General features: G+C 38.2%; 1 protein-coding gene across 1 annotated transcript in view; it reads right to left on the bottom strand.

Annotated features, from left to right (window-relative positions):
* Positions 1 to 379: 379 nt before the first annotated feature.
* LOC124722095 overlaps positions 380 to 25,016 on the bottom strand; it is a 323,716-nt gene continuing 299,079 nt past the window's right edge. The window contains exons 23-24 of the mRNA XM_047247293.1: positions 14,629 to 14,788; positions 380 to 4,118 (exon numbers count right to left, since the gene is read on the bottom strand). Coding sequence (XP_047103249.1) covers positions 4,036 to 4,118; positions 14,629 to 14,788 — 243 coding nt within the window. The 3' untranslated portion in view covers positions 380 to 4,035. The remainder of the gene's footprint in view (positions 4,119 to 14,628; positions 14,789 to 25,016) is intronic.

Here is a 25,016-nt window from a genome sequence, read left to right as displayed (position 1 = left end):
TTTTTCCCAAAATCTTCCACATTGTTCCTACAGACACTAACACTGATCACCTCTCATTAAGTGAGCTGCAATGCTGATAAGGCAATAAAGATAAAATGATAAAGATATGGTTATATTTTTATGTATAATGCAAGTTTGAGAGCTGAATTACAATAACTGTCTTTCTTCATATCATTTTCAACTGCTTTTTCCATTCGATATACTGTTCATGAGTTTGCTTCAGATCCTCATAATCACTCATGTTAACCCACATTATTTTGGTGTCAATGTGTCCAACAGAAGAAAGTTAGACACAAAAAGCAAAGACACAAAATTAAGATAATAAAGAGACAAACAATTTTTCAAGGTAACAACACATTTGTAAGATAAATGCTCTAAATACGTATCACAGTAATAATTTATTGATTTTCTCAAGTTAATGTTATTTTTTGTATTTTATCAGTCTTCAGAATTCAAGCAAGTATGTTCCGGTGCAAATGCAAATATCTAGCCCATCCTTAGGTTGTAAGTGTAAAAATAAACATGAGAACATAGTGCCTATCCTTAAGTTGGCCATCACCAAATACAGAGAATTGGATTTTAATTACACTGTATAAGGTAAAAGCAACCAAATAAAAATACAAAATGGTAGAATCTCATTGCTGATGACTATATTACTGCATGACAGTAACCTACTTGTTTCCCAGCAAATTATATTAGAAAACAAGAAAAATGACTATCAACTAACAATATTTCAATTTTATACACACTGTTTCTGATCTATAACATTTTTAATACAACTAATACAATGTAGACAGCTTTTGCATGTATGCAGCCTACAACAACAAATATGCACTCAAACAATTCGCTTTCAAAAACAATAAAGTTTATGACAATATATATAGATATAGACATTTCACTGCACGTGTGTGTGTGTATATATATATATTTATAGAATATTTATATAAGTATTTGTAACAATGTAAATATATTGAATATAAAAGATCCTTCACTACTCTATTACAGGGATGTGGTTACCTGTAAGAATGATTCATTACCATAAAATACAATGTAACAGTAGCACCTACAGAAATTCAAAGTTGCTCTAACTACACCAAAATTTACTCTGTCTTGGTGTACATTTAAAAACAATATAGAAAACATGACAGCATTCTGTGAAAATACAAAACAAATGTTCAAATAGCCCTTGCATGACAAATTTCAAAATTTAATATCTCGCTTCATTTCTGAGGACGGGAACAAAACACTCCAGTAAAAGGTAAGAGAAATTGGTAACATCTAGAGATAGCACTAATAATCACAATTTCTTTGTACAAAATTTTACTTTAGCTACGCCCAACACCCAGATTAAAATGAATAAATGACAATTAACATTATGACAGATTTACTCTAAAAACATTCAATATTAAGACTGGTATATTCAAAATCCACAATAATCACATGTGAAAGGACAAAACACATAAGATTTATTCACAAATTATTTTGGCAGTAGAGAAGCACAGACATGATTTTATAATCATTGTGTCTAGTCTTTCTGGTATTGCTTTGGGTAATATTGTGTATTACACAATTAAATATATAAACCACTGCAATATTTCAGATTAGCAATGGAAACACTGGTATCTGTTGCATTTACCATAACTGATAAAATCTGCAGACAAAAGATATACTGGTACCAAAAATTTGTTGAATTATGATGAATAAACACCATAAAAAGTGTTGTTTCATAGAATTTACATTGATACTGACAGTATATGCCAACAACATATTGTTAAATAAATACAGCTGCAGATGAAGTACATGAAACTACCAACAGAAACACATTATTGATGTCACACAGTAACAAATCTACATAACTAATACATCAACAAAAAAAAGGGATTAAAAAAAATTAACAGGTAACTGAGATCATAACATTAATATTGTGCAATATAATGTGACATTTGCCCAGACATGACATCATAATACTAGTACAAAAAATAAATTAGAAAGGGCTTCTGTGTGCCAGAAGCTAAGCTCTTACAGCAGGCCAATGGCACACAGTAAAAACACTCGACAGCAGTCACTTACTAATAACACATTTTCACACTTTATAAATAGTTCTCCACAATTATCACCTGTGTATTAAAGTGTGGAGTACTTCAATTAATAAGATGCTATAGATCACATTGAACTTATAATACATTTTAATTAATTGCTGTCTTAAATTCCATCACCTCCTACAGGCATCTCCTGCATATATTTTTTTATTTGAATATCACACATTGAGGACAGTGATCACAGAAGACTAGCTAACAATGACAGATTTAGCATAAAAATAAAATATACTACGAATTTAAATGAGGCTCTTGACTGAACATGCCCAGAAGAGATAGATCGAAAAATGGTGGATAACTAAAATAAAACATAAGAAATTCACCTGCAAAATATAACTTTGTTTTCTAAATGTGAGATAAAATAATGACAACTTATATTAATGAAGATGATGATATCACAAATGCATTGTTCACAGTGAAAATTATAATAATATTCTTTGTTTTGTAATCTTAAGCACAATACATTAAAAATGTATCTCTGAAATTCCAGTATAAGCTGCAGCCTGTAAAACAATGATCATCACAGACACAGATGGATACATTTTATATACACACTACAATATAGACTTTATGTATTAATCTGTTGTGCAGAATACTATAACTAAAATCTGGAATTCTGAGCATCATCCACACATGTACTGTACTGTCAATATAAAAATGAATAAAAGCACACACAATGACATTTCATTTTGACAATATGGATTGTTTGATAACTGTTTCTATATTCATGTCAGAAGAAAGGAGGAAGCTGCAAGGTACCGCAAGAACACGAGTTCTTTGTGTCCATAGATGACTTTTCTTACTGAAAATTTGACAATACTGAACTATGACAACTAGAACTACACAGTCTTCTGAAAACTCTAAAATACTGTTCAAACAAAGTACGTATGTGAAAGGCTGGGAGAGGTAGATGTAGTAAAGTACGTGTTGATCATGTTACTGTCACTTCGCAGGAGTGGGGTTCAATACTCACAAATTGACTGGTGCAAGTACAGAAGCCGGCTGATAATGTTTAAGTTAATTTCATACAATGAAATGTATCTTTTAGTGTGCTATATTAAGGTACACAAGTAAGTCATGAATGTTAAGTTTCTTATGCATGAAGAAGAAGAAGAAGAAGCAGAGAGGTATGACATTTTATTCTTACACAGCTTCAAAAATATTAAACTATAGGAATATTTTTATGACTAATGTTAGTCATAAGATTTTAATAAAAATAATACAGGTTTCCTAAATATGGGAAAGTAAAAAGTGTACTAATCTGAATTAAAGTCCAAAATTTTGTTGTTATGCCAGACCTACTGTGCCACAAATAAACAGATGAGGATATATGAAACAGACTCTAAACTGAATTACATAGTTAAAATATTTCTTAAGGTCACAAGAAATAGAGAAGATGTATCCATGTATGTCATGTGATATATTACAATAATATATTACTGGTGCAAAAGACCACACTTTTTCAGCCAATGTATGATAAATAGTACTCTTTTCATTGTCATAAATAAAAGATAAAATAAAATACCAGTTCAAGCTAAGCTAAGTGCCTGATATACACAAATAAAATCCACAAATTACACATCATGATTCAAAACCTTTGCGTAATACTTACACAGAATTTAAAAAAATAGAATACATCAGTGTTTGATCAATTAATAATACAAACACTATGTTCTAAAATGTTACAACATGCTTCCTCAGGTAAACTAATTAGCAGTGGAAGAAAAGTCTGTTAGGTTTTCAGGCACTATCTGAGATTTTTCTAATTAAAAAATTTGTTGCGAACATGTTCTGCTAAAATTAAAATATACAATCAAATTCAGTGACCTATAACGTGTACCTGCTGCCAATGATATACAGGTTTGATGGATCACATGGTGTTTTTACGACATGAACATGGAATGAATCTGGCCACAGCAGCAGAAGAGGATATATACAGCTAGCTGCTAGAAGAGGCAGTAATAGGCACTGAACTGCTGGAACTGCTCACCAGACTTGATGTATGTGGTACACTTGATGAACCTGTAAGTTAAATACATTTCTGTATTGTTTAAAAAATAAAATCACATTACTAATGCCTTAATTTACTTATGGTGCTATGGAAAAATTCTTTTATTGTTACAGGATGTGGAATATATAGTAATTTTTTACAGTAAATAAAAATAAGGGTGTCTCAGTTGGTAAAATACTATACAAGCACAAATACTTTATTATTTTCGAACTATACTATTTGTGGTTAATTTGTGCACTGAACCCATGAATTTTTATAAGATCTTCTACAGCAAAACCAACGAGAAGAAAAAAAAGGAGTGGTTATTTGGTAGCTGAAAAACCTTAATATGGGTGCACGTTCAGACAAGTGTAAGTAATACACACAATCACAGAAGCAGTTCCTTCATATAACACCTTTGAGATAAATGTGAATGCTATGCTGTGTAAAGGAGAAAAGTGTAATCAGAGTCATGGGGGTAATAAGAGTCTTTTGCCATTCAACTTTGGAGCATGTATTATGAAGGTCAACCTGCTAAAGCGTTGTGAAAGCTGCATCCAACACATCTCATACATCATCGTCATCACCACCACTGTCATCGTCGTCATAAAAAACACGCATAGTAGAGTAAGTTCGTCCTTCGATCATCTGTGAGTACGGAGGTGACTGCATGGTCCAATGCAAGAGGTACACAAGCTGCTGCAGTGGGAACAGGTTGTCTCAGTTGAAGCAGTTTCTATCCTTCTATTTAGACTCAGTTTTTCTTTTCTTTTTTACACTGCCTCTTATCAGTCACTTTTGTCGGCTGTTTTCTTCAAAAAGAAGTGCCTCACAATGGACTAGTGATACACAGAATTAAATGTCGAGGGCTGAGGTCTCCCAGTTGTTAACATTAAAGCGACATCTTCATGTTAGCTTCGATTAACCTCCTTAATTCATTTCCTCTGACCCCCCCCACACAATGTTTGCCCACTGTTAATTCAGAATAAAACACTTGTTTGGGAATGTCATTATTGGGAATGCGGGATACATGCCCTATCCAGTGTAGCTGGTGTCTTAAAACCACTGCTTCTATACAGGTTGCATGTCATCTCCAAGGATACTGACATTTGTGCATCTATCTTGCCATGTAATAAGCAGAATCCTCCTCAGGCATTACTGGTGATACTGTTCTAGCTTTCTGAGGTGCTTCCTGTAACATGCCCAAGATTCTGATCAATAAATTAGAGTCAAAATTACAAGTGAATGGTGTACAAGGATCTTTCTTGCAGCATTGACATCATGGTTGCCAAATACTTGAGATCTTAGTCTGGCAAAGATTGCTCCAGCATGATTAAACTCTGTATTAATTTTTTAAATCTACAGTTGAACTGGATGAGAGGATGCTGCAAAGGTAATGAAAGGTGTTGACTACTTGAAGAAACATGCTGCCAATGGTGAATCTGCTATTTCTTTGTGCTTCCTGAGGAACTGGTTCGTGAAGGATTATGTTTTGTTGGTATTCAATTAAAGACCAGTCTTTCTTTATGCTGTGGAGAAGGTATTCAGGATTAACACTAGTTCTTCTTCGGACTGAGATACATCTTCATTTTCATTAGCTTACTGTAACTCAACTAATGCTGTATTAAATGTTAAAAGTGTCCTTGTTTTTAAACAGTTCAGATTAAACAATTTCCCATCCATTCATTAAGTTAACTATATTCTTAGAGGAAGATCATCTTCGATTGACTGCATCACAGAGGCAACATACACAGAAAATTACATGGGGAAAGTCACACATCCTTAATTAAACTGGTACTGATATGGAATAGCTCACCAACACAGTCTTTACCAATGACGGCTGCTGCCATGTATGTGTAGTTTCCAGATGGCAATAAATTTCTGTTGAAAACTCCACAGAGCTAAAATCTTTCACAATGCTTCATGATTTTTGGAGCATAAAGCCTTATTGAGGTGAAAAGAAAGGCACTGTAAAGAGGTATATTTTGTTCCTTGCATTTTTCCTGAAACTGACGAGATGTGAACATGGTATTTGTGGTTCCACTAGAAGGCCTGAAGTCATACTCTGGTCGTTCCTCCTCCAAGAGCATAGCACAATATGTGAGAACATGAGTAACTAGCTTTGTCAAACTAAACAGGAACAATATTCCGTGGCAGTAGTTGTAGTCTGTGTCATCTCCTTTCTTAAATATGGGACCACCACAGTATTTTTGAAAGCAAGAGGCATCAGTTTATGTACGTGTCTTATTGTGAATTGTGATTTATTAGTCTCATACCATACATAATCCAAATCATTCGTTTCAGGTACAGAAGAAAACACGAAATTGTGGTAAAATTTCACTATAAACATAGAAAAGCTGATGTTAACAAACAGCATAATAATAATAATAATAATAATAATAATAATAATAATACAATTTTGTTACATATACATACAATAAAAAGACTAACACTTAATTACCCCTTGCTCAAGTTATCATTTCATCCTCTATGAATTCTTGTACTGAATAGTAGCATTTCTCCCACAGAATCTGCTGTAACCTTGTTTTTAGACATTCTGGCTTCATATCAAATATGTTTTTGCCGATTAACTTGTTATATACTGTCATCCCCATACTGTGGAGTCCATGCATATAATTTCAACTGGTGCATGGTGTAGTAGAACTGGTTACAGTGAGATACATGTACTAACTAATCTTGGATCATACGAAGTGAATGATACCGCACCGAAGACATAGAAACCAAAAACCCACTACTACGCAGCTATACAAAAAAGTTTGAATGTCAACATTTACAAATATTTAATGGAATTACAGTGATGATTATGGGCTTCTCAAAAAAGAGGTAGACAGTTAATTGTATTTTATTTATGAAATGTATGATCCAAAAATTGGTTTGCATAAATAGATCAATATATGATAATTTTTTTTGCTACATGTTGTTAGAGGTAAATCTTTGTTCTTTTGGGCTGTTGAATGTACAAGTTTGAAGTGCAACTGAAACAGCAACCCAATCTTCCTATAGATGACTAGAGAGAGATAAACCACAGAAAGCAAATGCATAACGAACCATCTACACACAACAAGAAGAGCAACGAAAGATATGAGTATTTTTATTATTTACCGAACTGGTTATTTAAATTCGACTGTCCCTGTCACTCGCAGCAGTGTGCCACTATTTCAGCATGGCAAGTGCTGTGAAAATGTGACCAGTCACCCAAATTATTGACTTCCTCCAAAAATTAATAAATCAACTTTGGGCAACAAGAGGGTGGAGACGGTGAGAATGGGTAGCATAAAATTATTTTTATTTCTCATGTTATGTGTGTGGTTAATATGATTGTCCTCATATAATTGCTGTATGCTGTGTAGGAAGATTATAATTTTATACATGTAAATGGAGAGAACAGTTACAATTTGCTGTTTCCAAAATATTGGGCGACAAGATTCTGTCTGCTGTGCAGCACACATATATCTGGTAATCTTCTTCTGCAGCTTCAGTATTCGAGATACACTATTTGAACTTCTCCAACAAATTATACCATACCTTATGACAAATTCAAAATAACTATGATATGCTATTTTTGTGTACTCAAGTCAGTAGAATTTGCTATTATCTGCACTGCAAATGCAAAATTGCTTAGTTTATTTGGTAGGCACGCAGTATGTGTATTCCAGGTTAAGTTATTGTCCACATTTAGTCCCAGGTACGGAGCCTTGAGCAGACTTTGTGATACGGTATTCCATTTAGAATAATAGCTCACTGCATTTCACATTTTAGTCACCCAGTGTTTTCTGTTGTGCAAGTATGATGAGATGCCCTTAATCCCCTATTTGTCTAATTTGTAGATAAGCAAGGCGTGGTTCACCGAGTTAAATGCTTTTGTAAGATCACAGAAGATACCTGCAACTTTACCATGAGTTCATCACCATCGTCTTTGAGAGCATCCACTGGTAAATTATCAGGATGAGTGGCCTTGTGTTGTTTTGCTTGATTGATAGCACACTTAGCTTCATATAATATTAGCACACCTCATCTAATGTTGGTGGGGAGCCAATATGTTCTTTCATGAGTGCCATTCCTGAATCGGAAGGTCTTCAAAATGTTTCTTCCTCCTACTCCTAATAGAGCACTGACGATTTAGAAGAGTATGCTTGTCACTGGATCAAAGTGGATTTCAAGGTGGTTGGTGCATAAACTGCTTTTGTGACTTGGAAAAGCTGTCACATATCTCCGTCTGCAAAATACTGTAATTCTTTAGCACTTGTTATCCACCGCACAATCTTCTCTGCATGGATAGTTATTTGTACTTTTGCTTCAGCAAGATAAACGGCTTCTTTCTTAGCAATGGAGTTCATGTCCTTTCGCCATGCTTGCAAAACTTTGCTTTTCTCTGAGATTAATGCTTCAATTTCTTCATCATAGCTTCATATAATATTAGCACACTTCATCTAATGTTGGTGGGGAGCCAATATGTTCTTTCATGAGTGCGATTCCTGAGTCAGAAGGGCTTCAAAATGTTTCTTCCTCCTACTCCTGATCTTCTTTGATAAAATCAAAGCAGTACTATATTGTTAATGTTTCATTGCAGGTATCCAGAATAGTGGTCGCCAAGTCGTGTTACATCATGATGGCATTCCCTAGACAGTATCTGATGAAGCTGCTGTTTCCCATACTGTGAGGCATATTGTGACTAGTCAAACTTCTTTTGATCCATAACATTTCAGGTATGCAGCTGCATAAATTCAACTTTTTCTTCTAATATTTAGGCTGAATACTGTCCAGCCATCTTCAGAGTGAGCTAAGGTGACTGACACTCCAGCACTCGCTCCGTCCTTTTAAACCTGTGGACCGCACCACTGCACATGCGGCCACAGATACACCAGGCGCCAGAAACGTTGATCGGCGGCAAAGAGATATGACATATGCACAGAATTCCATCTATGGCTGCACAGTCGATCCACACAGTGATATCGATGCATCACTGCGAGCTGCTCCATTGTGACGTCTGTGATTTTATTACATTGTTGGATTCCATGATTTGTCCAAGATGAAGCCTCTCTCTCTATTAATTAAATTCGTCGCCAACCAAATTTCAATTGCTTCCTTCACTATTGAGTCCCAGAAAAATGAAGTCAAGGCTAAAATTTCCATGTTATCGTACACCATAGAGTGCCCAGTGTCTTTACACTGCACTGCCATTGCAGATTTATTAGGTTGTAAGAGACGGGTGTACCTGCGGTGCTCTATGCATCTCTCCTGGACAGTACCTGTCATCTGCCCGATGTATGAATGGTCGCATTCACAGAGAATCTTGTAAACCCCAGGCTTCCGAAGCACCAAATCACCTTTAACGGAACCCAGACGTGCTGTTGTCTTTGGTGGAAGGCGAAAAATCAATTTCACTTTGTGCTTACAGAGGATCCATCCTATTTTTGATGATAGGCTTCCCACATATGGCAGAAAAGCCATGGATTTAAAACTTTCTGTGCCTTCTTCTGCTTTCCTTATAGCCACAGTCAGTTTCATTTGTAGTGACTTAGAACAAGAAGTCAAATTTATGCAGCTGCACGCCCGAAATTTTATGGATCAGTGTTTGTGCTGTGAAAATATGAAGATGCACAAAAAGTCTTCGTTTGTTTCCTCCTCTGGGTGGATATTGAAATATGTATGACAGATCTAATAAGTCAGCAATCTGTCCAACAGTGCTGCCATGCTTTAGCGATGAAAATATTGTGCAGATTTTTCTTGCTGACAATTACACGGTCAATGAGATGCCATTGTTTTGATCTAGGATGCTATTGTGATGTTCTGTAGTGATTATTTCCATGAAAGATGATGATGGTAATCGTTAATCCATGTTCAGCACATTTTGGGAGGAGTCTAATACCACTGGAGTTTTTGCTGCCAACTCCTTCCCAGTGACACAATTCCACAGTTTGTGATCCTTACCCACACTAGCATTAAAATCACAAAGTAAGATTATTTTGTCTTGGCAGTGAATGTTTAATAGGATGTCATCTAGAATGAATTAGAGTGTTTCTTTGATGTCATACTCAGAATGTAGAGTGGGGGCATAGATGCTGATCATGGTGGTATGCTGGTTCCCATGCAGTCCAAATTTTAATGCCATGAGACGTTCATTACCCTCAGCTAGAAACTCCTACATGTCCCTGAGAAGCTTATTCTTTATAGCAAAAGCCACTCTGTGTATTCAATGCTCTCTAGTAGCTTTCTCTTTCCAGAAGAAAGTTGATCACACACCTAGTTTTCACGGAACTGACCTTCATCAGCATGACAAGTTTCCTGGAGTGCTGCTATGTCAGTGTTACGTCTTCATCACTCTTTGCCCACTTTAGCTGTTCTCCTTTTTGGCCTCTCATTTGCAGGGTCATCAGTCAGTGTTCTTCCATTCCATGTTGCAAAAATGTAATTTTTTTTATTAGTTTGACTCCATTTGGTGATGCCACTGGATGTGGCTATCCAATAAAAAGTGGGTGACTACATTTAGGGTACCTTTTATAGCCCCTTCTCCACATGAGGTAATAGAACTGCTTAGTTGTAGATGCAACAGTTGAATTCTCTACAGCTACAACCCAAGTAAGACTGATCGCACACACACTGCCTACATGCCAAGCTAAAACTAGAGGTTTCTGGACATCACAATCCTGTCCCTGTCGAACTTCTTGATTGTTGCAGGACTTCTATAAGCAAGTCAGTATATTGTTGGAAGACTGCTATGCCCGAGTTCTTTCAGGGTGGGAACGTTGCTGCACTTCACTTCAATAAATGCGCCTATCTTGATGACCTAGGAACTATGTTCAGTAGCAAGTGTTGTAATATGATTGAAGGATTCCTGGTCACTGCTGACTTCAACAACATTTCAGTCAACATTGGATTTACTATCTTAATGCTTGGTCTGCCGTTGGGGGATTTCTATGCCACTGACCATAGGTGGCTCATCCATCTTTAGGAGAAGTTTCCTGCCCAGAGGAGGAGAGTGGGCCATAACCACTACTAGCTCACCCACCTCCCTGCAGAGCCACTGGCATTGTAGTGCTGGACTCTTTATCCTGGAGTCATTCAGTCACCAGACTCTCATCAGTCAAGGGCAGGGTGCACCATGTGCAAGTGAGGTCTGACATTTGGATACACTAGTTAGCTATGAAACTAAGTGACAATGTGATGATTTTTGAGTTCTTTCAGGAACATGTGGTTTCAGCAACATTTGATAAACAGCAACTCGAAGGTGGCCCAACTGCACACACAAGCAAATTTAGAAACTGAAAGATATAACAAAATATACAGGGTGATTCAAAAAGAATACCACAACTTTAGGAATTTAAAACTCTGCAACGACAAAAGGCAGAACTACTGTAACTGGACTACAGTATCTGGAGATGTTAGAGAATTGGCTGTTCCCTCAGCTCGAACAAGAAGCACAACAATTCATATTTCAGCAGGATGGAGCGCCACCACATTGGCATTTATCTGTCCGTAACTACCTGAACGTCAACTACCCAAGGCGATGGATCGGCCGCCAGGCAGCCCGTGACAGAGCACGTCATCACTGGCCTCCAAGAAGCCCTGATCTTACCCCCTGCGATTTTTTCTTATGGGGGTATGTTAAGGATATGGTGTTTCGGCCACCTCTCCCAGCCACCATTGATGATTTGAAACGAGAAATAACAGCAGCTATCCAAACTGTTACGCCTGATATGCTACAGAGAGTGTGGAACGAGTTGGAGTATCGGGTTGATATTGCTCGTGTGTCTGGAGGGGGCCATATTGAACATCTCTGAACTTGTTTTTGAGTGAAAAAAAAAAAAAACCTTTTTAAATACTCTTTGTAATGATGTATAACAGAAGGTTATATTATGTTTCTTTCATTAAATACACATTTTTAAAGTTGTGGTATTCTTTTTGAATCACCCTGTATTATGATCATTTGCTAGGAGAAAAATCACCTCCATCGAAAAGAACATGGATTCTGAAAGCTGCTACGACATAGAACTCTGCAGGTTTGTCTGTGGGATTCACATGGTACTAAACAGTGATATTCAGCATAACAACTTCCTTGAACTTCTGAACTAGTTTCACACATTCATACACTGTTGCCTATTCTGAACAGTGAACCAACTTTGAAACTGGACAGAAGATTTCCTAGCAAGTATAACTCAGTACATCATTTTCAAAAGGGAGATGTCAGTTGAAGTCAAAGTAGCTCCTGACACACACAGGGATGTGTTGGAGTTAACTTGGTGTTCACAGCCCGTTGGATAAGCTCAGAAATTTCATGAGACTACTCCTGGACAATGTTGCTGTATACAGGGATGTTACAATACCACAAAGCTGTAGTGAATGGCAATTCGGTCTGCAGAGAAATGACACTTTGTGAGGGGAACTGCAGTTGGCTCTAACATAAAGAAATGTAATGTATTGCACATAAATAAGTGGACAGACCAATTACTGTTTAATGATATCACTGATATCAATGACTAGAAGCAATCCACCCAATAAAACATACAAAGATATGTGACTTGGCAGAAACTAGTTGTAGGAAGGACAGATGCAGCACAAGGAATTAAATGAGAGAATTGTAAAGAAATGTATTTCAGCTATGATGTGTTGTTTAATTAGTGCGAGGTGTCACTCAGACGATCATCTGAATGCAATGGTGAATGTTATGAGACAGTCATTGTGCACAAAACAGAGGCACACTATTTTGATTCAGACATTCTACATTTTCGGTCACTGTGGGGATCCTGCCTCTCCACTGTGCTCAGTATCACTTACTGAAGCATACAGTGAGTTGATGGTAACAAGATGTAAGATTTTAATATACATATTAACTCTAAAAATTAATAACTTCCAAACAAATTAACCAGTTTTAAAGAACCCATTGTTAATAGTGTTTGAACAGCACTACTGAAATAACATTTCAGGATATTTATTACTGTAACTTATACTGAGTTATGAGTTGGACTGTTGAGTCCAAGGACAAAAAATCGTATTTCTCTGGTAAATAAATTACAAATTGAGTAAATATAGTGGCAGTATGAGGCAGTACACAACCATAGTTATCTGCAAAATTTTAAGCTTATTTATGTTTAATGACAGATAACTGCAAATAAGGGTAAGTTAACCATCTCACTGATTAAAATGTAAATAATGAGAAAACCAAGGACCCCAGTAAATATCTGCCACCATGGGAAAGTAGGCAAACTTCTAGTTTTATTTCATGTGTAACATGTGTAGTAGCAATAATTTCTATGTATATTTGTGATGTTCAGTACAGATTGTGTCTATTTAAGGGTAGCAACCATACCGACTGAGAACAGTTTGTTTTGAGATCACTGAGGATGGACAGATGGACTGATAAGCGATGTGTCAGTCACGATCGTGACTGAAATTTTTAAGTGACCAGTGTAGAAACCTAAAACGAGTTCTAGACAGTTAGCTTTGTTAACCCTTACTTTGAGTTGCATCATGTTCAGAGTTGTAAGATTTTCTGCAGGAGTTCTGAAACCCAGAAGAGTCCCGACAGCTAGTTTTGTGGATTATGACTTTGAGCAGCATCATGTATGGACTAATTGATTCTCCACATAGCTTTGTGAACTTTGCACTTTCACAATCTAGCTAGTGACTCTGCCAGTCATCGTTTCTCTCGCAATATTAAACCAAGGTTTAATAAACATTTTTATTTCTGAATGGTAACTAGCTGGTGTTGGCAACATTATTTACACCACGAATGTAACCTTGCCTGCAACTGATAATTATTAGGAGTTACGAGAATAATTTACAGGGTAATGCAACAAATGTGTGGCCATCCTCTAGACACAAATCAGCTAAAAGGCATTAAAATTACAATAACTATAATTTGTCACACACTTAATAAACCCTTTGACTTGTCAGAACTCTACGAAGTGATACAGGTAATTAAGTCACAGACTTTTTTCTACATCCCCGAGACCGCTTTCTGTGGAATCCATGGAATACGATTAATGTAATGTAATGTGCTTGCTGTGTATAGCCAATGGGGAACGTTGGAGAGATCACATGTTGACTGCCGGGCATTGCCATAATGTGCAGCCCATGCCATAAGTTTTCTCTTGCATCATAAAGCTAGTGTGCATTTCCTTCACAACTACTGTAAAGATTTAGGTCTGAAATGGTAAAGTTACATTTCTAAAGTGATAATCTCCCTGCCCCATTAATACAGGCTGATAGCCTTACAAACAACCCTAGTCACCCACATGTAATCTATACACTGAATAAATTCCTTATGGTCCTTGAAAAACACAATCATATCCTTAATGATGTCCATATATTGTCAATCCTGACCAGGCATACACTACACCTTTACAGCAGCCACATAACGAAAGCTACAGTAAGGAGATAATATTTTCTACAGACAGCTTTTACACAAAATGAGAAATGTAATATTAAATGAAGACCTCAAATTCAAAAGTGTGAAGAAATTGATGTAGCTAACAAAGTCAATAATTACGTCTAGAATAGAGTGGTCCTCATTAATAATACCTGGAGTCGTTGAAGTCGAATCAGTACTTGATGCTAGTGGACTGGGCATGCTACCAGGGGTCACTGGAGTTTGGCTGCTCTGAGCCATCATCTTCTGACGTACTTCTCTGATTTTCAACTGCAAACTTGACTTACTTGGGAATAAATCTGCATGTAATGCCTACAAAGAAAAGAATATAATTTAAATTAGTTAGTGGTAATGTTTTATAAACTCATGATATCATTGCACAATTACTAATGATATTTTAATGGCTAACCTTTTGTTATAGTGACAACCAACCAAATAATTGTAATTTCTTACAAAAATCAAGAAGTACCAGTGTTATTCAGATTACATCTTTATGACCTGTACCTGTGACCATATCACTCTCTCACCTGCAAAGTCACTGGCCTATTGACACATAACATCAACCTTCTCTTGTAGCTTCACTAAACAAACTGTATATATGTAACTCACAAACTATTAGATCTGCCTACAATGGACATTACTATGACACTTGCATTTGGTGTTCAGCTGTCTAATATTTTATTGAAGAAAGAGCACTATATGAAAATCATCATTTGTCCAGCTTCAACATTTTCTATTAACAATCATACAAAGACACATGATAAATCTAAGTCACTTTTAGCAGTCACAGACTTTTCTATCCTTTTCTTCTATCTTAATGGCTACCAATTTCTGAGGTAACATTCAAGAAAAAAGAATTTATGGCTTTAAATTTGCGAACAAAGTGAACTGCCTTCCTCCCATCCTGAGTTCTATAATTCAAATTTAAATTTATCTTACAAAACTACACTGTATTATAACAGTTAAAATGCACCATAAGAAATAATTTTTTAGCAACATTCATATATTATGAGCATTATCTTAGGTCTATATAGAAGTATGTGCCTGGCAAAAGATTACTTCTCTGTAACATATGGTAGTTCCAAAACAGTCTACTTAAAAATAATATCAGAAATTGGAATAGTTCATCTTGATATTTGGGGCACGTGTATACCAAATCAACAGAGCAATAAGGGGATGAAATGGCAGCAGACTCTCGCAAGAAATGAAATAATCAGCTGATTGCTATGATTCTACAGAAATAAAACTTAATTTAGATGGCCAGATAATAAAACTAGAACAAGTCTCTGCAAAATAATGGATGATTGAATATTTAAATTGACCTTGCAGAAAACCTAATGGGACACTGACCCCTGCTTGTGCCAAATGCGAGCAAACTGTTCTTACATCTGTGGCCCCTTGCTTGGTGCAAAGACTATGAGGGAAATGATTACTTTCATAACTATTCTGAAAATAGAATTCTATTAAAAACCATACAGAATACTACTACATTTCATATTTTACATGAATGCAACTTTTGTCAGCCATTATTTTGAGATACCTACAAAATATACACATTTTCAAAAGTGTGCATTGGGTTTTTGAATTGAAACACTATCTATCAAGAAGGACATTACACATTGGAAAAGTGTTGCACTCTGGATAGAGCATTCTTTCTTTCCTAGTGCAAATGGTTTTATCAACTGTCAGCAAGAGTGTAAAGCTGTTTCTGTGATCAACTGTCTTAGATTTTATTTACTGGGATGTGCTGTGGCATCAAAAGCTAAATTCATCTGTGATGAAATTAATTATGTGATGGACTTATTCTACTTCTTAGAAAATACTGAGTTTAGGAGATACTGCCACAAGCTGTGCAGCACGGAGATTGTGACACAGTAGTTAGCATTGCTGACTTATGTTCTGTGGATCGCCAAATCAAATTGACCACTAGCAGTTATTTGTTAATTAGTATTTATTAGTATTTATTATTGTGGTTCATGGTGTGGGTTCCTGTAGTCATGTCCTAATTCATGAACCACGGGCAACATATGAGTGGCCAAGTAAGTGGTCCCGACAGTCGGGATACCAGTTACTTTGGAATAAGGCTGAGCATCTCGGACATATTCTGAGTTGTGGTCACCTTTGTGCTCATACGGCAAAGACTACCAAATCCACCGGTTAGTCCCTCAACCGTTAGGGGTAAAACTCAATGGGATTCGGGGCAAGTAAGGCTAGCAACCTGCTTCCCCGGTACTTTAAATATGATGCTGGCAACAATCAGAGCAAAATGCCTCGGACCTTTGGAGGTGACGGAGTCCCACCTCTAACTGACAAACCACGGATTCCTAAGATACGACTCGGCAAACAAATGGTAATGAGATGGGGAGCTATTAATATCAATGGGGGCTACTCTGGGAAGAAGGTAGAGCTGGCAGAGGCTGCAAGTAAGATGGGGCTGGATGTTTCAGCTGTTAGTGACATTTGGGTAAGGTGTGAGAAAGAAGAGGAAGTGGGAGAATACAAGGTCTACCTGTCAGGAGTCAAAGCAGGAATAGCACAATGGGGTGTAGGGCTTTACATCAGGAAAGAAATGGAACCCAGCGTAGTTGCAATAAGGTATGTAAACGAACAACTGATGTGGATAGATTTGACAGTGTCTAGCAAGAAAATTAGGATTGTGTCAGTATATTCGCATTGTGAAGGGACAGATCAAGATAAGATGGATAGTTTTTATGATGCACTCAGTGATGTAGTTGTTAGAGTAAAGGACAAGGACAGTGTTCTGCTCATGGGTGATTTTAATGCCAGGATTGGAAATCGAACAGAAGGGTATGAAAAGGTTATGGGTAAATTTGGAGAGGATATGGAGGCCAACAGGAACGGGAAACAACTCTTGGATTTCTGTGCCAGTATGGGCTTAGTAATCACAAACTCTTTTTTTTAAACATAAGAACATTCACCGGTATACTTGGGAAGGCAGGGGAACCAGATCTGTCATTGACTATATAATAACAGATCAGGAATTCAGGAAGGCTGTGAGGAACACACTTGTATCCAGGGGACTCTTTGATGACACTGATCATTATTTAATCTGCAGCGAAATTGGTATTGTGAGACCGAAAGTGCAGACACTGATCATTATTTAATCTGCAACGAAATTGGTATTGTGAGACCGAAAGTGCAGGAGGTCAGGTCCATATGTAGGAGGATAAGAGTGGAGAAACTTCTGGATAAGGAAATCAGGCACAAGTACATAACAATGAGCACAAATACATAACACTGATCTCAGAAAGGTACCAGTTAGTTGAATGTAGTCAATTACAGTCATTGGAAAAGGAATGGACACGGTACAGGGACACAGTACTAGAAGTGGCTAAAGAATGTCTTGGAACAGTATTGTGTAAAGGTAGGATGAAGCAAACAACTTGGTGGAACGACACAGTCAAGGCAGCCTGTAAAAGGAAAAAGAAGGCGTATCAAAAATGGCTACATACTAGAACTCAGGTAGACAGAGAAAGTTATGTTGAAGAAAGAAACAAAGCCAAACAGATAACTGCAGCATCCAAGAAGAAATCTTGGGAAGACTTTGGAAACAGGTTGGAGACTTTGGGTCAAGCTGCTGGAAAACCATTCTGGAGTGTAATTAGCAGTCTTCGAAAGGGAGGTAAGAAGGAAATGACAAGTATTTTGGACAGGTTAGGAAAACTGCTTGTGAATCCTGTGGATTCCTTGGGCAGATGGAGGGAATATTTTGAAGAGTTGCTCAATGTAGGTGAAAATACGATCAGTAATATTTCAGATTTCGATGTACAATGGGATAGGAATGAGGATGGAAATAGGATCACATTTGAGGAAGTGGTGAATATGGTCAATAGATTGCAGTGCAATAAAGCAGCTGGGGTGGATGAAATTAACTCGGAACTCATCAAATACAGTGGAATGTCAGGTCTTAAATGGCTACACAGGATAATTGAAATGGCCTGGGAGTCGGGACAGGTTCCATCAGACTGGACAAAAGCAGTAATCACACCAATCTTTAAACATGGAAACAGAAAAGATTGTAACAACTACAGAGGTATCTCTTTAATCAGTGTTGTGGGTAAAATCTTCTCAGGTATTGTTGAAAGGAAAGTGCGAGTATTAGTTGAGGACCAATTGGATGAAAATCAGTGTGGGTTTAGGCCTCTTAGAGGTTGTCAGGACCAGATCTTTAGCTTACGGCAAATAATGGAGAAGTGTTATGAATGGGACAGAGAATTGTATCTATGCTTTATAGATCTAGAAAAGGCATATGACCAGGTTCCTAGGAGGAAGTTATTGTCTGTTCTACGAGATTATGGAATAGGAGGCAAACTTTTGCAAGTAATTAAAGGTCTTTACATGGATAGTGAGGCAGCAGTTAGAGTTGACGGTAAATTGAGTTCATGGTTCAGAGTAGTTTCAGCGGTAAGACAAGGCTGCAACCTGTCTCCACTGTTGTTCATATTATATATGTATCATATGCTGAAAACAATAGACTGGCTGGGTGAGATTAAGATGTGTGAACACAAAATAAGCAGTCTTGCATATGCGGATGACTTAGTTGTGATGGCAGATTCGATTGAAAGTTTGCAAAGTAATATTTCAGAGCTAGATCAGAAATGTAAGGACTATGGTATGAAGATTAGCATCTCCAAAACGAAAGTAATGTCAGTGGGAAAGAAATATAAACGGATTGAGTGCCAAATAGGAGGAACAAAGTTAGAACAGGTGGACAGTTTCAAGTACTTAGGATGCATATTCTCACAGGATGGCAACACAGTGAAAGAACTGGAAGCGAGGTGTAGCAAAGCTAATGCAGTGAGTGCTCAGCTACGATCTACTCTCTTCTGCAAGAAGGAAGACAGTACCAAGACTAAGTTATCTGTGCACCGTTCAATCTTTCGACCAATTTTGTTGTATGGAAGCGAAAGCTGGGTGGATTCAGGGTACCTTATCAATAAGGTTGAGGTAACGGATATGATAGTAGCTAGGATGATTGCAGGTACTAGTAGATGGGAACAATGACAGGAGGGTGTCCACAATGAGGAAATCAAAGAAGAACTGGGAGTGAACTCTATAGATGTAGCAGTCAGGGCGAACAGGCTTAGATGGTGGGGTCATGTTACACGCATGGGAGAAGCAAGGTTACCCAAGAGACTCATGGGTTCAGCAGTAGACGGTAGGAGGAGTTGGGGCAGACCAAGGAGAAGGTACCTGGATTTGGTTAAGAATGATTTTGAAGTAATAGGCTTAACATCAGAAGAGGCACCAATGTTAGCACGGAATAGGGGATCATGGAGGAATTTTATAAAGGGGACTATTCTCCAGACTGAACGCTGAAAGGCATAATCAGTCTTAAATGATGATGATGATAGTATTTATTATTTCTGGAAGGTTCTTGAAATTTCTCACATTTCTGATGCTTACATATTCTGGAATATTTGATGTTTGTATAAATAGCAGCACTCTCCATCCAAGAGTTGAGTTCAGTTCTGACTGTACATTGGTGTTCATCATAAACACTCTTTCAGTGCTAACTGTTGTACTTCAATGACAATCATGGTTTCAGATTTGGACTTGAGAGTAGTTACAATGTTACAGTATTTGGTGGAGGTGCTGGGTACTTTAAAACATATACCGATATGTCACTGTGGTTCCAATCAGGCAACAGAAATGGACAGGAATCAGAATACAAGCAGTACATCTTTTCCGATGTCTGTATATTCAGAATACCAATGGATTCTAAAAACAGCAACAAGTCAGCTGCGTATCGTGCATTCATCAGTGTTTTCTGGAGAAGCTAACCAGGACCTGACTAAATGCCTGAAAGGACTCTACAACTTTGCCAAATACAATGGATAGGGTTCCAATATGTGTTTGGCAAACACAGCCCAGCAGTGGTTCGAGAACAATGAAGAGAACCTCAATAGTGGGAACAAATTCCATACCAAACTGAGAAAAACATTTGCTGACAATCAGCAGCAACTTCTCTTAGTGGAAGAACAGTGTCCACCGTCAATGGAAAATGATGCAGTCTTACATACAGAATGTTTTGACCAAATGCCACATCATGAATCTGAATATAAAAGAAGCTGACAAAATGTCACACATGATGAAAGGGGTCACAGAAGACATGTACCAAGCCCTTTTGATAAAGGATATCACAACATCAGAGGAATTCATCTAGTGATGCCAGGGATCAAGGAAAAACAACGGAAAAGGAGTCGGATGAAAGAAGTATGACCGACTTCCAAATGTGGTCCCTATTGCAGTTGTGGAAGACCGCCATGACCTTGACTCTCTTGTACGTCACCTAGCGAGAGAAGAGAGACCGAATTTTATGGCAACCAGAGCTCTCAGGCTGAGTACCCACGGGATAACAGCAATGAATGTTGACCCCATGCATCTGGAGGTAATATGAATGTTGATGAAGATGTGTGTCAACCTGTTTCACATATCTTCATCACCAGTTGAATGCATGGAGAAGAAACTTGGGCAGACTTATTCTGCAGTTATCATACAACAACCCAATATCACCTGAACATCACAGGTACAACCAACTTCTCTGCCAAGTACACTGTCCCACACAAGAACACACATTTGGAGGAAAGAGAACAGCACACCAGTGTGTTTCCACTGTGGATGCCCTGGACACGTTGTACATTACTGCAGAGAAATAAGATGAATTTTTAATGACTACTACACCCCAGATATCAACCGTCACAATGGTTCTTTTCACAACAGTCAACCTTTGGGACAAAGACCCTCAGCATAGCTTGGCAAGGTTGCTCCTCAACACATAGTAGCCATTCCCTGCCACCATACAAAGATACCAGCCACTCACCGAGCTGCCACTTTCAGAAAAGCTAAGTGAGGTGACCAACCACGGAGGTGAGGCCGCCATAGATGAAAGTCACCACAATATCAGGAAATCTTATGGATGGCCAACCAGTCCGGGCACTAGTTGACTCGGGGGCTTCCTTATCGGCAATGTTGAATGCTTATCGTCATCAGCTAAAGACTATGTTGCGTGATACAAAAGCAATTGTGCTGAAAGTCACAAACAGGAAAGACATTTATTTGAAAGGAATGTGAAGAAAGAATAACTACCAATGACAGAATACGGACCTACAAATTTGCCATTTTAGCACAATGTTATTCACAGATCGGGCTTCTTGCAAACATGAGACACAGTCATAGACTGTGGAATATCACAGCTCCACATTGGAAAAGCTATTCCAACAAGCACACACAACAAAGATTGCACTGGGTGGTTGTTTACCAATAAAGACGTTGTTATCCTGCTGCCATCAAGTGAGATGCTGGATTAAACTTTGAAGCTTTTGTCAATTGCAAAACAACGCTCACGTTCACAAGACAAATCTACATGGCAGTGATTATCATAAGCTTTGTAGGTGGTCAAGAACTTTGGATGACTAATTGTCACAAGCAGCCACATCTGTCATCTATGTGCACAGAGGCAGCCGAACCAGTCCAGGAAAAGCAGCTTAGTGCCAACGACAAACAATAGTTCTCTGCCACCACTACAGAAAATCCAGGGGAGTAAGCTACTATTAAACTGCTAATAGCACCTGGCCTGATGGGGAAATGATGCTGGTGAGTCTTAGCCATTCTACGCCAATTTTCAGACGGTTTCAAATCTGAACTGGACAAAATACAGACCAAGCGGCCCACTGTAAAACACCATATCAACACTGTGGATCATTCACCAATTAGCCAGCATTCATACAGGATGTCGCCAACTGAAGGACTGATTATACATGAGAAAGTGAAGAAGAAGATGCAAAATGACATCACTTAATCTGCAGAGTGTCCTTGGTCCTCTCCTGCGGTCTTTGTGTAAGAGGAGGATGCCACATGCTGTTTCTACATCGACTACTGACAAGTAAACAAAATTAGGAAAAAAATGCGTCCACCCCAGACTGCTCAAAAGGAGCAACATATTTCTCAACTATGGACATGATACAGGAACCTGGAAAAATCGAGGTTGACAAGGATGAGAGGGAAAAGGCTGCATTCGTAACACCTGATGGCCTCTCTGAGTTGAAATTTTGCCATTCCGACTTTGTAATGCTCCGGCCACCTTCGAATGTATAATGGACAACCTGATTTGACACCTTAAATGAACGACACATCTTTGCTGTCTGGATGGCATAATGGTTTTTTCGAAGACATTTCAAGAACACTGAAGCCACCTTACAACCATATCAAAGTGTGTTCAGACTGTAGGTCTCTGCCTGAATCTGCCAAAGTGCCTCTCCAAAACCCAAGAAATAAAAATCTTGAGGCACCAACTGAATGGCAATGGAGTCCGTCCCGATGCAGAAAAAATAAGAGCAGTCATAGATTTTTCACTTTCTCAGCACATTTGTGATGAGAGAAGTTTTCTCAGAATGTGCTCACACTACTGGCGATTCATAAAGGACTTCTGCAACAGGGCATGTCCCTAGCAAGAATTACTGCTGGGAGATGCCAAACTGTCCTGGGACGAGGTGCAAGAAAGAACTTGCCTTGTCCTTAAGAAGGTACGAACATAATCTCCAGTTCTAGTATTGTATGATGAGAATGTCTAAATAGAACATCACACTGACACTAGCAGTTATGGTATAGGTGCAGTTCTAGTGCAAATTCAGGAAGGTGCAGAAGAGGTGATAATTTATATGCCTCCAGAGTATTCTCGAAGTATGAGAAGAACTACTCTACAACTAAAAACGAGTGCTTTGTAATTGTTTGTGCCATCAATAAGTTCTGGCTGTATTTCTGTGAGGACTGTGGTAGGGAAGGCGAATGGTCAACTTCAGTTTATTGGGAGAATTTTAGAGAAGTGTGGTTCATCTGTAAAGGAGACCGCATACAGAACACTGGTGCGACCTATTCAGGAATACTGCTCAAGGGTCTGGGATCCGTACCAGGTCAGATTAAAGGAAGACACTTAAACAATTCTGAGGCAGGCTGCTAGATTTGCAACCAGTAAGTTCGAACAACATGTAAGTGTTACGGAGATGCTTTGAGAATTCAAATGGGAATCCCTGGAGGGAAAGGTACGTTCTTTTTGAGGAACACTATTGAGAAAATTTAGAGAACAGGCATCTGAAGCTGACTGCCAAACAATTCTACTGCTGCCAACATATATTGTGTGTAAGGACCACAAAGCTACAAGAAATTAGGGCTCATACAGAGACACATAGACCCAAAAGGGCGGAAATCGTTGCTTGTCATCCCAGCTCATCTACAGTCAGCTATCCTGAAACATTTCCACAATGTTTCTACACCTGGTTACTTGGGATTCGTTAAGACACTAGACAGAATCAGATGCATATGTCACTGGCCAGACCTTTACCTATATGTCAGACACTATGTGAGTCACTGCAAGGAAAGCCAACAATGGAAGCATGTGCTTCAATTATCTCCATAGCATCTGGTACCAGTTCCACCTGCAGCTGCCTGGGAAGTGGGTGTTTGTGTTGTCCTCATCATTCCACAATCATTTGTGAAAGTGGCTAGGTTGGACTATGTACAGATTGGGAATTTGTACGGGCACTGATGACTGCGCAGTTGAGTGCCCCACAAACCAAACATCATCATCCACCTGCAGCAGTGCCATTCCACCAAACTGGAATCCATGTCTTGGGGAGGTTCCCAAAGTTAGCAAATGGGAATCGTATAATAGTCTGTGTTGACTACCTGTGCTGTTAATCAAAGCTGTGCTGACTTCCATAGCTTTCAGAAATTGCAAACTTCCTTCTAGAAGACATAATTCTGAAGCATAGAGCATCCCATGCGATGATATCTGATTGTAGGAAAGTTTTCCGTCGAGACTAATATCAGAGGTAATTTTACACTGTGACATCACTCACAGGATGACAACTGCCTACCACTCACAGGCAAATGGTCTAACAGAATGCTTTTGTAAGACTCTGACAGATGTGCTCTCGACATATGTTGAAGCTGAACAGAGAGGCTGGAATGAAATACTGCCCATTGTGACATTTGCATACAACACAGTGAAGCACGAAACTGCAGGCTTCACACAATTCTTTCTGCTCCACTGTCATGAGGCCGAAACCAAAATGGATACATCATTCCTATTCAAATTGTACAAACTCAGGATGACAACATGAAACACCTCATCACCAAGACTGAATAAGCACGACAAGTGGCTGGCCAGAAGAAAGACCAAAGCCAAGCACCAGCCAGTAACACACAGCCCGGGACACTTGGTACAGATTTTTATGCCTATGTGGATATGGGGACTATTGGAAAAGTTATTAAAGCACTACTTTGGGGTGTATCATATCCTTCGTCACTTATTGGACATCACATACGAAGTAAAGAATTGTGACCCTTCATCGAGAAGAAAAAATGGAAAGACATCCTCCATGTCCTCCCTATGAAGCTCTATTAAAGTCTTGATACACACAATGATGATGGGAACTTCTCATTTATAGACACTGAAGACCGGCTCAACTATTTCGAAGCTTTGATTGGAGGTGCTACCTCTGACATTAATCATAGTGAA

This window comes from Schistocerca piceifrons, chromosome X, assembly GCF_021461385.2.
Source record: "Schistocerca piceifrons isolate TAMUIC-IGC-003096 chromosome X, iqSchPice1.1, whole genome shotgun sequence".
Taxonomy (NCBI): Eukaryota; Metazoa; Arthropoda; class Insecta; order Orthoptera; family Acrididae; genus Schistocerca; species Schistocerca piceifrons.
The sequence above is the reverse complement of the archived record's forward strand: the minus strand, read 5'-3'. Positions and strand labels throughout refer to the sequence as shown.